The following is a 15,770-nucleotide window of genomic DNA, read 5'->3' as shown; positions in this document are numbered from 1 at the left end:
TAAAAGGGTTTAGTTATTGTATCTTTAGGCCGTGTTTGACGGTCTAATTTTTTCTTTTCTTCTTCATTTTTTTTTTCCTCTCTGGTTCTTTTTAAGATGTACTATGCAATAAATTGACAGGAGTTATGACTTGTGAGGTTGCAATCGTTTAGCTGGTGGCCAATAAGAGTTGAATTGTGGAAACAAAGATTATTGAAAAGTCATTGATGAATACGAATTGGGGATAGAGGGACAAGACTAATGGGATGGACTTTTCAGCCAAACTGTGTTCTTGTTTTTCTTTCGGTCTTCAATAATTGAAGAAGGGTTCAATTTTATGCAACCATATGAATTTGAAGCTGTCTCATGCATTTTCAGGGTATTAGGATGAGACTCTTGGTCTAGGAACATGTAGCCATCAGTCATTGTTATTTTACACTCAAATACATTATTCTGTATAACAAGCTGAGCACTCTGCCTTAGGTTGCAAATCCTCTTGGAACTCTTTCGGCGAACCCCATTGCCTTTCTAGCTAACAACCCCTGGCCTCACCACGACCACCTCATGTGTCGGTCTCACTGCGGTAAAAATCAAGCTTCTTCTACAAATTGTAGGTATTTGATGTTATATATTATTGATTATTTACAGAGAGAGTCTAAGATGACCAGAAAATAAGCTTGTATTCATAACTCCAGCCATTAATACAAGACAGTGATGTGACCAGAACTACCTAATTAATCTCATTATACGTTCTTCCTATTGAGGATTGACTTTGTGCCTGTGTTGGGACCAAGGATTTAAAGGGGTAGGCAACCATAAACTGAACAAGATTCAACCCAGACCACAAACCAGAAGTCTTTTCTAAGACGACAACACACAGGTGTGAATGCCAAAACATGTCTATCACGTTATGTGGAAAAGGTTTCTCTCTCTTTGGTCTTCACATGTATAGGTCCTAAGACTATGGACTGGGTCGTACACTAATAGTAGGCAGATACAATTTTTACTCAAAATAAAGATATTGAAACTCAGAGTCCTAACAACATTCATATGCAACCAGATATTACTTCTAGATAAGACCTTGTGAATTTACTCAAACTATCGAGGGTATACTTCGGTGATAGATCCATCATCAATAGACGGAGTTGACTTGCTGATTGATTGACCAGACTCCAGTGTTATCTTTGGCATGTACCCCTCCGCTCTACTTCGAAAGACAAATGCTGGCTCTTGGGGTAGTGGCAGACTAACAGAGTAGCTATTAAGCATGAGAACTATCGATTGCATTGTAGGCCGGTCAGCTGGATCTTCCTGAACACAAAGTAACCCAATATGAATACATCTCATAACTTCGCTCCTCGAATAAGAATCTCTCAGACTTGGATCCAACAATTCCAAAGCTGTCCCATCTCTCCATAGTTTCCAAGCCTGCATGAACTCAACAGTTTAATTTATGTTGTTAACAATGGTAGTCAAGATGCACAGAAGAACAAAACTACAGTTTTCGGTTTAAGCTTACATAGCTCACGAGGTCCTCAGCAGAATCCATTTGAAGGAAATGACTGTTCTTTTTGCCACTGATAATTTCTAAAACTAAAACACCGAAACTATATAGATCGGACTTGACAGAAAATTGTCCGTGCATTGCATATTCCGGAGACATGTATCCACTACAAGCAGCACCATCAGTATAGAAATTTTAGCAAAAGGATAATGAGGAAACTTTTCATATTCAATTTGAAAATTTAATCCATTTCAATTTTATTTAAGGCTAATTGGCTTCCACTATACACAGAGCATGAACTATGATTCAAAGATAATATCATTCTTGTATGAGTTAATCCAGATATTACAAAGTATCAAGACAGAGCAAAACAGAAGGCGTGATGGGAAAAGAAAAGATGAATGAGAACTTACTATGTTCCCACAATTCTATTTGTGTTTGCTTGAGTTTGGTCAACCCCAAATATCCTAGCCATGCCAAAGTCAGATATTTTTGGATGCAATTCCCCATCCAACAATATATTGCTGGCTTTGAGATCACGGTGTATAATCCTCAGCCGGGAATCTTCATGTAGATACATAATTCCTCGAGCAATCCCTCCAATAATCTTGTAACGTCTTGACCAATCCAATTGTCCTTGTTTCTCAGGGTCTGTAAAATCATCAAAAGCAAGTAATCAAGGAATTGGATTCAAATACGTATTGAACTAATGCTTTTGCATAAGGAAAGACTATCAGATGTTTCAGTGTACAAACCAAACAGAAAATAGTCAAGGCTTTTGTTGGGCACATATTCATAAACAAGTATCTTTTCTTCTCCTTCCAAGCAAAATCCCAATAGCCTAACCAGATTTCTGTGTTGAAGCTTGGCAACCAATACCATTTCGTTCTTAAATTCTGTTGCACCTTGACCAGAACTTCGTGATAGCCTTTTCACAGCTATTTCTTCCCCACTCAAGAGAATACCCTGAGAAGAAACTTTAATCAATCAATAGAATGGTGATTTTTACAAAACTTTTAATCCCATCTTAGTTCTTAGGTTCTGAAATTATTCAGATTTAAGATTTTCATGCAGGAAATGGAAACTTTCTAGACTTTAAATAAGCACTGATTTCATACCTTGTAAACTTGACCAAATCCACCTTCGCCTAACTTGTTCTCATCAGAGAAATTGTTTGTGGCGGCTACAATGGTACCAAAATCAAATTGCAAAGACTCCACAGTAGTCATGTCATTCTCACCTACACAACCGAACAGTGAATGCACTGAGTTTTCAAAAGACTTAACTACTGGAGCATAATGTAGAAATTAAGATGATGATATAGAAGATCTTTATGATCATGTCACAAACTGTAATTTATTTTCTTTTACCGCTTGCTTCCTCTATTGCATTGTACTTCTTTTTTGCTCTCCTAGTTATGAAACGGCAGCCCAATACAAAAAGTAGCATGGACACGGCAATTGGAGCAACAATGGCGACAATTGTGTGCGTTGGGATTTTGCTTTTTCCTGCATAAACAATAGTAGTCTAGATTGATAAAACTAAATATGAAGAAAGTGATGAAACAGCCACAGCCCAAAACCACATTCCCATACACCAAAATCGAAAGTCAGCAACCTATTAGCCAAAAATGAATCTGATAATTCTTACTTACCTATTAGCTCAAAACCATATTCCCATATTCCAAAGTCCAAAGTAAGCTACCTATTAGCCAAAAATTAATCTGATAATTCTTACCTTTCTATTCCCATATGCCAAAAATTCTTGTTAGGCATAATTTATTCACAATCTACCCTGAGGCATTCCAATTCCGAAAGGGCCAATAAACATCTATATATGAATTTTTTAACTATGAATTTTTTGACTAAATATTTTGATCCATGATTATGAAGTTTTTAACTGTATATTTTGTTATGTGCTAAAGTTTGTCATAGTGAAATGATGGAGATTATTAAATTCATGCATATTCTTGACACAATTCAATTCATTAACATGGTAGTGGCAAGTGGGTTGCACTTTAATTACCTTTAGGCCTTGCCGCCGGAGGAGGAAGAGCCACCGGCTGAGGCGCCGGTGCAGCGGTAGAGCTCTGGTAAAAAGGGTACACTTCATACCTGATATTACAACTGGGATTCAGAACTCGTCCCCCAAGCTTTCCATTACAACAAGTTGGCAACTGCGCTATAGCCCCCCGAAGACACCGATTGCAATCTGCTGTGGTCAGGTCCAGCGTACACTGCCCGAGGCTGTACATATTAATCAACCCACTAACATTCGCTTGGTTGGTCGCGAACTTGTCGCCGTCACTGGAAGCCTCGGCGGCCACCTCACTCATACTCGTCCCCAGTACTTGATTGAACCGGGTTGGGTCGGTCGCGTTCTGGGTGTTCCACATGTACACGGCGGGCGACTCGGCTGCGACGGAGAAGAACGACTGGTTGGAGTACCGCAGCATACAGTCGTCGTACCAGATCACCACCTCTTTTTCAATTGGGCAGCGTTGAGGTGCTTCGGAGGTTGCAGTGGCGACGCAGGTTTTGCAAGCTTCGGTGGTGACGTCACCGCGGCAGAGGAAGAGACCGTAGACGGCGCTGGGGGAGTTTTGGCCGGCGGTGGCGTTGTAGAAGCCGGTGTTGAAGGTGGCGTTGGAGGAGGAGAGGGTGGAGAGGAGGCGGTTGAGGTTGGATTGGAAGGTGGAGTTGGGGGTGAAGGTGGTGGTGTTTGGGCAGATGTGGTAGAGGTAATCAGCTTCAGTGGTGAAGCTGAAGCTGAGGAAGCTAATGAGAATAGAGAGAAAGTACAAGAGGGTCATTTTTGGCATAATTTTGATACAAATTGGTGATCAGAGTATCAGACCCTGATCTTACTCTTTGCTTCTTCCTCTTTGGGATGAAGATCATATGCATATGCAATTGATATGTATGTATATGTCAGTGCAGGACAGGTTGATTGGCTTGGGTCTGGTCAATGACCCCATTGCTAAAGCCAGCTTTAATGTTTCTTTGTACCATTCTGTGTGTGTGGGTTGAAACTTTGAAAGATATCTCACTGCTCATTGTCTTCATGAAATTCATAGGAAAAAAAAAATAGAGGAAGAGACAAGGAAATAACAAAGTTTAAAACAGAGGAAGATGGGGACCAAAGTGATCATATGGATTGTGTGAGGATTATTTGGTTCTAGAACGGTACAACCAAAAGGAACAAAAGTCGTACCAAATTTCATAATTAAATTCACTACGAAAACCTTTATTTATTTATTTTTTTGGCCAAAACCTTTATTAACTGAATTGAAGTCATTGATTATGAAATCGGATGATGAGGTGAAAAATGAAATAAAGACAATTTATGACCGAGATGTGGCGCCAGCTTGAATGATCCAAAAGTCAAGCCACTTTCATGTCTGCTGTGTCTTGAACGGCATCTCAGTCAAATTCGTTGAAAAATAAATAATTGAAAATTCAAAACATAAGATGGATGGAGACGGAAGTGAAGAATGACGCGTGAGGATCTCAGGTTGCGTTTGGGCCTCCCTTACAGACCTGTTGGGTTTGATCTTTCCTAATGTGTTTCATGTTGGGCTTGGCTAAATTTGTAAAACTAACTACTCAAACATACATTATTGACACAAGTCATACAACTTACATGTAAAATTAGAAAAAAATATTGAGCCTATCTTGTAAAATTGAGATTTGGAAGTGCATGGTTTAACATTTTCCCTTATACAACAAACGACTTGTGCTGGCAAAGGGAAAAGAATCTACACAAATATTTTAGCATTGTCTCACAGGATGAGAAGATATAGAGTCCATTATAATTACCAAAGTTGTGTAACATATCTCAACGGGGCACAAACTCAGAAATTGTCACACCATTGGCAGAGCCACCATGAACACCTATTTGGTCATCTTGGTGATAACTAGTAGACCTTCCTGTAAAGAATGCAGGCCGCTCAGGTATGGAAAGCTCAATGCTTTCAGATTTCAACATTAGAACAATTGATGACATGGTTGGCCTATTGTTTGCATCTTCTTGAACACACAATAATCCAATGTGGATGTATTTCAAAAATTCATTTGGACTGCATGAATCTTTCAACAATGGATCAATCAACTCCAACACTTTCCCTTCATTCCATAATTGCCAAGCCTGCATTTAATAATTAGTTGTCAAAACTGTGTAGTTTAAGGGTAATACTCTGTATTTCACATTTTTGTACCGTACTGGTACTGCATATTTAATATAAGTGGGACTCAATTATATGAATCTTGCTTCTATTAAATATGTGTTACAAATAGTGTTATGCATAATTTAATGTAAATAAAACTTTCTTACATGTGCTAGAAGAGTAGGTGCACAATTCGTAAGATGAAACCATAAAAAGTTCCTTCTTCCCGTTATAATCTCAAGCAAAATTATTCCGAAGCTGAAAACATCAGATTTTATGGAATATAATCCCTCCATAGCATATTCGGGAGCCATGTAACCACTGATTGCATGTCCAAAATAATTGCAATCACATATGAGTTCAAAATTAGTCACAATTAATAACTAAAGAAAATGTTTTTTTTTTTAGTAAAAATTGGAGAAAAGAAAATCATTCATATGTTATTTGACATTATTAGATTGCAATATCTAAGTGAAACTTACTAAGTCCCCACAATTCTTTTGGTGTTTCCTTGAGTTTGACCATCAACTCCAAACATTTTTGCCATCCCAAAATCTGATATTTTTGGATTCATATCACCGTCCAACAAGATATTGCTAGCTTTCAGATCGCGATGTATAACTCTAAGCCTTGAATCTTCGTGAAGATATAGAATTCCTCGAACAATTCCTCCTATTATTGTACAACGTCTCAACCAATCTAATTGCTCTCGATTTTTGGGTTCTGCATTCATAGTAATTCAGCAAACACTAGTGTACTATATTTAAGTCAAATATTGCAAAGAATTATGTAGACAATTAGTCAATTAACAAACAAATTGAATTACATTCAAATGACGGATGACATATGTACCAAATAGAAAATAATCAAGACTTTTATTGGGCACATATTCATAGACGAGTATGGTTTCTTCTCCTTGCAAGCAAAATGCCAGAAGCCGTACAAGATTTCTGTGTTGAAGCTTGGCTACCAATGCAACCTCATTTTTAAATTCTAGTACACCTTGTCTGGAGCTTTTTGACAGCCTCTTTACTGCTATTTCTTATTCATTTTCAAGTGTTCCCTGACAAGGTACATTATATATATAGTCATAACTTTATCCAATCATTTCCATGGTAATAAGTACGTTCACAGTATGTTGTACAGATCGAGTGAACTAATCACAAGCAATTAGAACTATATATATTCATATATACCTTGAAAACTACACCAAATTCGCCTTCACCTAACTTGTTATCCTCATAAAACTTGTTTGTGGCAGTTTCGATAACTCCCAAGTCAAATTGTAAGGATTCCACAGTCTCTATATCTTTTCCAACTAATTAAACAAATAATTAATGAGTTTCTCAAAAATTAAAGCTGCACTTAAGCATTTTTGTGATTACTAAATAACCAAAAGAGTAATCCAAAACAAATCGTAGTTAAATTTTGATTAATTTTACGCCAGATCGAGTAATTTTGAAATTAATAAGATTTTACCACTTTCTTGTTGGAGGGCCACATTGTACTTGTTTCTTACTCTCCTTCGTACGAAGCAGTAGACCAGCACCACACAGACAACAACCAGAGCAACAATACCGGCGATAATGAGTATGTATGAAACTAATTTAGGACGTCCATGTGAGAGTTCGCTTCTTCATGTATGAATAATATTCTTTCTTAGGTCATTATACTGAATTTGTGCATAAATAATTTAGAAATTGATGAATGTTGGCATTTTTTTTTTCTTTGTTATTACAAGGGAGGGGGAGGGTTCGAACCTGGTTGTGCAAGAAGCTATTGTCCTTGGCCAACTAGCCCAACCCCATTTCACTCGTTGGCATTTTGTTTATTTGAGGAATGTTTGAAAAAACCAAATATACGTTACTGAAATTATTAAAATTATAAGGACCTAATTGAAAAACAGAGAACTGGCCCGTACGTAGATAATGCGTTATTGCACTTTGATTACCTTTAGGCCTTGCAACTGAGACAGGCGGAGGGAAGGGAAGAGCCGCCGCTGGTGAAGACGCGGGTGCTGCGGTGGAGTTCCCCCAGAAATGGAAATCATCGTACCAAACATTACAACTGGGATATAGAACTTGTGCCCCTTTACTTCCACTGCAACAAATTGAAAGTCGTGTTATGGCTTGCTGAAGACAACTGTGGCAATCAGCTGAGGACAGGTCCTGCGTGCACTGCCCAAGGCTATAAATCGAACTTGACCCGTTAAAGCTTGCTTTGTTGGTGGCGAACTTGTGGCGGTCATAGGCAGCATCAGTGGCTACCTTATCCATACTAGTCGCCAGTACCTGGTTAAACCGAGTCAGGTCCGTTACATTTTCCGCCCAGTACCAAAGGGACACGAAAGGCGACTTGGCCGTGGAGGAGAACTGGAGAAGTATGACTTGTTGGAGTAGTGTACCATACACTCCTCGTACCATATCACAACCTCTTTTTTGGTAGGGCAGCGTTGGATTGCGTCCACGGTTGCGGTCGCTACGCAGTCTTTGCAAACGTTTGTGCCAACAATGTCCCCGCGACAGAGGAAGAGTCCGTAGGCTTTTTCCGTTGAGGTTTCGCCGACGGTGGTGTTGTAAAAACTGGTGTCACGGTTGGCATTTGACGAGAGGATGGAGAGGATTTTGTTGACATTGTACTGGAAGCTATAGGCATCGTAAAAGATTTCATCGACGGGGATGAAAGTTGTTGTGTTTGGACATACATGGCTCACGTAAGTAACAGCAGCTTCAATACTGGTCAAAATGAGCAAGCTAAGGATGGAGATCATAAACAATAGGGTCATGGACGACATACTTTGTAAGGAAAGCATCTTTATTTTGGATGATGATAAGCCCAGTTTGCTCTTTAGATGATCATCAAGTTCACATGTATGATAACTGTGTAACAATTAACGGTTTCAGTTCATTAATCACACTTTTGATATTTAGAGAACTACTTATGAGATTCAGAATATGAGATAAAATAAAAATGAAAATTGAATTAAGCGCTAGCTGGTTGACTTGAGTTGACGATGGACATTTGGTTCATGAACCTAGAGTCTACCCACTTAAATGTTTCTAACGTGTGTGGGAAAATATTACGGTTCAGTAATTAAGGAGACAAACTTTTTTGTTTTTTTTTTTTTTTTTCCTATCAAAAAAGCCATTTCTCTTTTTGTTCAACCATAATATGGAGACCCAAAGACATGGATTCCATTGATCCCAATAGAAAATCAAACAAAAAAAAATCAAAAAGAAAAAAGACACGGATTGACCCTTAAATTCAATTCGTCGTGTCAAGTTGTCATCAGCAAGGAAACTTCTCTGCTAATTGGGGTGGCAAAGCTTCTACAAGGATGCAAGCCCAAAACCTTCATCTCTTAACTAAAAGCCAAACTTCATCTAAACAAAAAGAGGAATCCCACAAGGACCGGTAGTTATTTTGCCTAAACTTACTATGCTATGAATATTTTATTCACAATATGGAAACCGTTGTAAAAGTATGTAAAAAATAGGGTTTGCGGAAAAAAGAGGCAGAGAGAATATGATCTGTCTATTTCATTCATCTTATAAATATCCTTATATAGAGGTAGAGTTTACTAGGGTTTTGACTATTTACTAGTATGCCCCATACAACTAATTACAGGAATAGCCACACATAATATTATATTTACAACACTCCTCCTTGGATATTCCATGTCATTAGTGTTGTCTCTGCTATGCCCTTCTAAGTTGCCTCGTTAAAACCTTGCCATGTAATAAAAACCATGTGGGAACAAAAACAACCCTGGTCGAAGGAAAAAGAGTGCAACGCGCGTGAGTGTGGAGTAATCGCATCAGAACCTCGAAAGTAGGTGAAGTCATATCTTCTGGATCATAAGCAGATAGTATGTCAAAGGGAGCGGGGTGCATTAGAGTTGCTACACCAAAACCTTGCCCGGTAAACCCAATGGGAAAAACCCGTGGTCGAAGGGAAAAGATGAGCAAATGCATATATACATATCAACACATCTTCAGGATGTATTATGAGTAGGGTGACCATGCCAAGATGTGCCTCATTAAAACCTTGCCAGGTAACAAAACCCAGTGGGACAAAAATAACCCTGGACGAAGGACAAAAAAATACACGATGGTCAAGCGAGTATGCTTCGGGATACTCCCCTGATGTTGACTCCCCCTGAGGATTACATACTAGGTAAATCAGCCAATCTACGCAAACCAATACCACAAACATGCATCAAGAACGTGGACTTTAGCAGTGACTTGGTGAAGAGGTCTGTATGGTTGTCTTGAGATCGGATCTGCTTGACTTCAATCATTTGATGCTTTTGTTGCTGTTGATTGAAGAAGGACTTCGGTGCAATATGCTTGGTGTTGTCTCCTTTGATGAAACTCGTCTTCATCTGCTGGATGCAAGTGGCATTATCCTCATAGATAATCGTTGGTTCATCAGTGGTGGAATTCAGCCTACACGTACTTCAAACATGTTTGGAAACTGCTCTTAGCCATATACATTCACGAACTGCTTCGTGAAGGGCTAGAATCTCAGCATGATTCGAAGAGGTAGCAACAAGGGTCTATTTCGTAGACCTCCAAGATATTGCTGTATTCTTAATGGTAAAGACATAACCAGTTTGAGAACGCGCCTTGTGCGGGTCTGATAGATACCCTGCGTCAGCATATCCAACAAGGCGGGCATCGTTCCGAGGATCGAGGGGGTTCGATCCATTCCTTGATGCGTAGCTAGGGATAGAATAAGCCCATATCCGTCGTACCTCTAAGGTAGCGGAAAATGTCTTTTATGCCATTCCAGTGGCGGCGTGTTGGCGCAGAGCTATATCTAGCTAACAAGTTCACAGCGAATGAGATGTCTGGTCTAGTACATTGAGCCAAGTACAATAATGCACCTATTACACTTAGATATGGGACTTTCTGGTGCCAATATCTTTTCGTTATCATCTGCGGGACGAAACGGATCTTTCTTAGGATCTAGACTACAGACGATCATGGGCGTGCTAGAAGGCTTCGCTTTATCCTCATTAAAGCGCCTTAACATCTTCTAGATGTAATTCGATTGATGAACTAGAATTCCATCTGCACGGTGCTCAAGCTCCAGGCCGAGACAGAAATTCGTTCTCCCAAGATCTTTCATCTTGAATTCCAACTTCAAGTGTTTCGTTGTTTCCTTGATCTCTTCAGGAGTACCAATTAGATTCATGTCATCGACATAAACAACTACAATAGCAAAACCGGAACTTGTTCTTAATAAACACGCAAGGGCATAGAACATTATTCACATATCTCATCCCGATCATATATTCACTTAGACGGTTATACCACCTCCGTCCGGATTATTTCAATCCACAAAGTGAACGCCTCAAACGAATGGAGAGTGTGTTCCGTGGTCTAGAACTATTTGCATCGGGTATCTTAAGTCCTTCGGGAACTTTCATATATATCTCTGTATCAAGATCCCCATAGAGATAAGCAGTGACCACATTCATAAGCTGTATACTCAGTTTTTCGGAAACTACCAAACTGATAAGGTAGCGGAATGTTATGACGTCTATTACAGGAGAATACACTTCCTCGTAATCAATCCCAGGGCGTTGAGAAAATCATTGCGCCACTAGACGAGCCTTGTCTCTCATAATCGCGTTTTCTCATTACGCTTCCTTACAAATACTCATTTAAATTCTACAGGTTTAATATGGGGAAGGTGTAGGAACGACAGGCCCAAACACCTTTCTCTTTGTCAAGGAATCTAATTCGAACTGGATTGCTTCTTTCCATTTTGGCCAGTCGTCTCGACGTTGACATTCATCAACGGAGCAAGGTTCGATGTCATCGCTAGTTATAATTTCGGTAGCTACCGCAAATACAAATATATCATCGATGATAATTTCATTTCGATTCCAAAGCTCACTGAAGCATGCATAATTTATAAAGATCTCTATGTTATCGAGAGTGGGTTCAAACGTTGGGGCGTCCCCCAAAGCCGTCTATCCTAGGACGGACCCATAATCCGGAACTATTTCGTGAGATGGATCGATTGAGATCGCAATGTCAAGGGTACTCGTTTGTGCCAAATTTATCCTCTTCTGGGGATAAGAGTCTATCGAACCTAGTGGTTAACCTCACTTTTGGGCAGGGACATATGACTAGTTAGCCGCTATAGTTGTACCTTGTCCATCTGGGACGACACGTCCTTCAGGGACGGATATCCTTGTAGGCACGTTTGCAGCAGGTATATGTGATCTCGTCACTATAGCTAGATCAGAGAATGCGTCTGGCATATTATGAGTTATACTCTGTAGATCTAGAATTCTCCGCACTTCGCTATCACATTGTGCCGTTCGGGGATCGAGATGAGACATAGTGGGGACATTCCACGTCAATTCACGTCGTTCTTCAGGAACGGTGACGTTCTTATCTCCCCCTAACGGCAGGAAGACTGTCTCATCAAAGTGACAATCCGCAAATCTGGCAGTAAAGAGATCACCTGTTAAGGGCTCTAAAGAGCGTATAATGGATGAGGATTCATAATTGACATATATGCCCATCGTTCGTTGAGGACCCATTTTGGTACGTTGTAGAGGCACAACTGGCACGTAAACTGCATACCCAAATACGCGTAAGTACGAAACGACAGGTCCGTACCCAGTCACCAGCTGTAACACGAAGTAAGGTTGGCTAGCCGTGGGCCTCAATCGGACCAACATGGCTGCATGCAAGATTGCATAGCCTCACGCAGAAATTGGAAGCTTGGTGCGCATAACCAAGGTTCGTGCAATCATTTATAATATTTTAATGAACGCTTCTGCGAGACCATTCTGGGTGTGAACATGGGGAACTCAATGTTCAATATTAATTCCAAGGGACATGCAATAATCATCGAAAGTTTTCGATGTACACTCTCTAGTATTATCAAGTCTTCTGGACTTTATAGGATAATCCGTGTGGTGAGCCTTCTAGGCGAGAAGTTTAGCAAAAGCAGTGTTTCTTGTGAACAATAGTGTAACATGTGATCACTTTGTCGATGCATCAACCAAAACCATGAAATATTTAAATGGTCCGCATGGTGGTTGGATAAGTCCACAAATATCCCCTTGTATCCTTTGCAGGAAAAGAGTGGAGTCTTTATTAGTCTTTGCATATAATGATCTAGTATTCAACTTTCTGAGCGAGCAAGTTTGGCATAGTGTGTCACTAAACACAAGATCCCTATTAGTAAGGGGATGCCCATGTGATGAATTGAGGATACGGTGCATCATACTTTGACCTGGGTATCCCAACCGGTCATGCCATAGCAAGAAACTGCTCGAATTGGTTAACTTCTGGTTAACTATGTAATTGGCCTCAATCGATCTAATGGTGGTCATATAGAGACCGTTCGAGAGACATTTCAATTTCTCCAATGTACGCTTCTGGCCATACAAATTAGAGGTTATGCAAAAATATTTCACTCCATTTTCCTTAGTGGTTTCAACGTGATAACCGTTGGCTCGAATATCCTTAAAACTCAACAACGTTCTTCTGGAACTTGGAGAATATAAGGCCACATTAATGGTAATTTAGTACCATTGGACAACATAAAAATGGACTTTGCCATGGCTCTCTATCAGGTTGGATTGGCCTGATATAGTTGTCACAGAGGTATGAGTAAGCAATAAGTTTGAAAAATACTTCCGATCTTGGAGTATGGTGTGCGTAGTAGCATGTGTGCCAGACAACAAACTTCCCCACTAAATATGCTTATTTATAAATTTAATTCAATGGATCACATGTATGAATAATATTATTGAATTAAATCATATTCGAACATAACCAAATTTCCAGAACAAATAATCCAAGTCATAAATCACCAAAATAATTTGAATAAGAAAAACATTATTCAGAAAATAAATACGGCACAAGTGCCGATCATATCCATGTCATCGAGTTTCTAGTCCTTGAAGTGTCCAGATTCAGCCTGGAAATCAGTGACCTCTAGGGTGGTATCCATAGGAAATGATCCCTCAATGAGGTTGGTCTCTCGAGTTCCGCGACTGGCGTGATACTCATTTACAGCTTGCGCTGATGCACGGCAGGTGCGGGACCAATGATCAGTTCCTCCACATCGATAACAGAGATCATTCTGATTCTGATTCTAGTGGCGACTGGCCGAACCAGTGTTCCTCTCATTTCGAGTTCTTGGGGCCAAAAGACCATGGTTCCTACCACGTGGGCCTTGGCCGCGTTGGCCTCAGTCATATGGGCCATTCCTCTAAGAACCTTTCCTTCCATATCTCAGGCGGTCGGACTTTACGCCCTTTCCATGACCTCGGTATCCTCTTTCGCTGTTTAAATCGCGATAAGCAACAGCGTTTGCTTCAGGCAATGGTGCTGCTTTAGTACCGACAGGTCGGGCTTGATCATTTCTCATTAATAAGTTGTTCTTTTCAGCGAACAATAAATTAGTGATCAATGTCGAGAACTTGGTAAAATTCATCTCCTTGTATTGTTACTGCAGGACCAAACAGGAGGTAGGAAAGGTGAAGAAAAGCTTCTCCAATAGGTCAGCTTCGGTGAGCTCCTCTCCACCAAATTTGAGGAGTGACCGGATCCGGCAGATCTCCGAATTATACTCATTCATGGATTTGAAATCCTGGAAACGGATGTTTTGCCAATTATGTCTTGCTTCAGGCAAGAAAATGGTCTTCTGATGGTTAAACCGCTCTTCTAGAGCGACCCAAAGAGCTCGTCGATCCTCTTTAGCGAGGTACTCAACTTGGAGTGCTTCCTTCATATGTTTCCTAATGAAGATCATGGCATTTGTCTTAAGGGACTCTGCGACAACATTGTCAGCATTAATTGTCGACCTTATCTTCTTGGCAGTCAAATGAAGCTTAACATCTTGAGTCCACTTTAGATAGTTTCTTCTTGAAACTTCCAAAGCGACAAAATCAAGCTTGTTGAGATTTGACATTCTTTCGTTGAAAGGAACAAATAATCATAATTAATGCTTTGGGCAATAACATCCATAAGCAACAAATAAGAACTTCAAGTTCTATAACATGGTATAGACATGTAAAATCTATTGATTTTATCATGTATGGTGAATTTATGTGCTGATAACGTGTTATAAAAGTATGTAGAAAATAGGGTTTGTGGAAAAGAGAGGCAGAGAGAATATGATCTGTCTATTTCATTCATCTTATAAATATCCTTATAGGTAGGGTTTACTAGGGTTTTGAAAATTTCTAGTATGCTCCTACAACTAATTACAGGAATAGCCACACATAATAATATATTTACAACAAAAACTGGTTTCTCTTACATGCAATACATTAATTGTAAGGCCGTGGAGTCCTTCACATAATGATTACATATTACATGCCAGTTGACGCAATATTCTACAATCTTGCTACATGAGCAAGCCAAGTGGAAATCTGGTCACCCTTAGCAAAATGAGAAGATAGATTCCAATATATATTTACCATTAATTGCAGCATGTCTCAACGGGGCACAAAATTAGAAATTGTCATAGCATTTGCGGAGCCACCATGAACACCTCTTTGGTCCTCATAATGATTAGTACTAGACCTTCCTGCAAAGAATGTGGCATTGTAAAAAGCCAGTGTCACGGTTAATTGGCGTTGGAGTTAAGGGTGTGTAAGACTACGTTTAGATTTTACTGGAAGCTGTCGGAGTCGTATAACAAATCATTGTTGGGAGTAAAAGTTGTTGTATTTGGGCATTCTAAGGCTATCGAATTAAGAGCAGCTTCAGTACTACTGGTCAAAATGAGCAAGCCAAGCATGGAGAGGAACAATAGGCTATGGATAAGTAGTAGACCTTCCTACATTGTATGTAAGCTAAAACAATACAAAGCCCCAAAGTGTCCTACAAAGTCATTCTTCTATCCCTCTGTTCCTATCAAGTTCAATAAGAACTCTCTGTTTTCCTAAAACATACTCTCCATCAATATATCAGGTCTATCACTCTATACTTCCAAAACTCCTACCCGTGGCTAACATAACCATAAGACAACAACTTATAATTCTATACACCCCAATACATTCCTTCTACAAACTACCAGTAGATATAGATCACATTTTATCTGACAGATGAGACATTCTATTGCCTATGTTAAAGAAAA

General features: G+C 39.6%; 1 protein-coding gene and 1 pseudogene across 3 annotated transcripts; both read right to left on the bottom strand.

The window, feature by feature from the left end:
• Nucleotides 1-640: 640 nt before the first annotated feature.
• On the bottom strand, nt 641-4,615 carry LOC147298619 (cysteine-rich receptor-like protein kinase 10). 2 transcript variants are annotated; one of them, XM_086245304.1, is made up of 7 exons: nt 3,509-4,615; nt 2,854-2,991; nt 2,602-2,723; nt 2,239-2,449; nt 1,897-2,134; nt 1,499-1,649; nt 641-1,290 (listed from the first exon to the last, which is right to left on the bottom strand). In XM_086245304.1, exons 1-7 carry the CDS (start codon nt 4,302-4,304, stop codon nt 1,078-1,080), a joined length of 1,869 nt encoding a protein of 622 aa, XP_086101430.1. In that variant the 5' UTR covers nt 4,305-4,615; the 3' UTR covers nt 641-1,077. The 2 variants fall into 2 exon arrangements, with proteins under 2 accessions (XP_086101430.1, XP_086101422.1); XM_086245296.1 differs by having other exon boundaries at nt 641-1,407; nt 3,509-4,609.
• Nucleotides 4,616-5,177: 562 nt separating this feature from the next.
• LOC147298618 (cysteine-rich receptor-like protein kinase 15) lies at nt 5,178-8,442 on the bottom strand (annotated as a pseudogene). Its single transcript, XR_015122454.1, has 7 exons — nt 7,591-8,442; nt 7,128-7,250; nt 6,845-6,957; nt 6,501-6,711; nt 6,131-6,371; nt 5,816-5,969; nt 5,178-5,629 (listed from the first exon to the last, which is right to left on the bottom strand). The product of XR_015122454.1 is annotated as a cysteine-rich receptor-like protein kinase 15 (transcript).
• Between the last annotated feature and the right edge of the window lie 7,328 nt (nt 8,443-15,770).

This window comes from Dryas octopetala, chromosome 1 (genome assembly GCF_963921425.1).
Source record: "Dryas octopetala chromosome 1, drDryOcto1.1, whole genome shotgun sequence".
In the NCBI taxonomy this organism is placed as follows: Eukaryota; Viridiplantae; Streptophyta; class Magnoliopsida; order Rosales; family Rosaceae; genus Dryas; species Dryas octopetala.
Note: the sequence above shows the minus strand (reverse complement) of the source record. Positions and strands in the feature narration are given on the sequence as shown.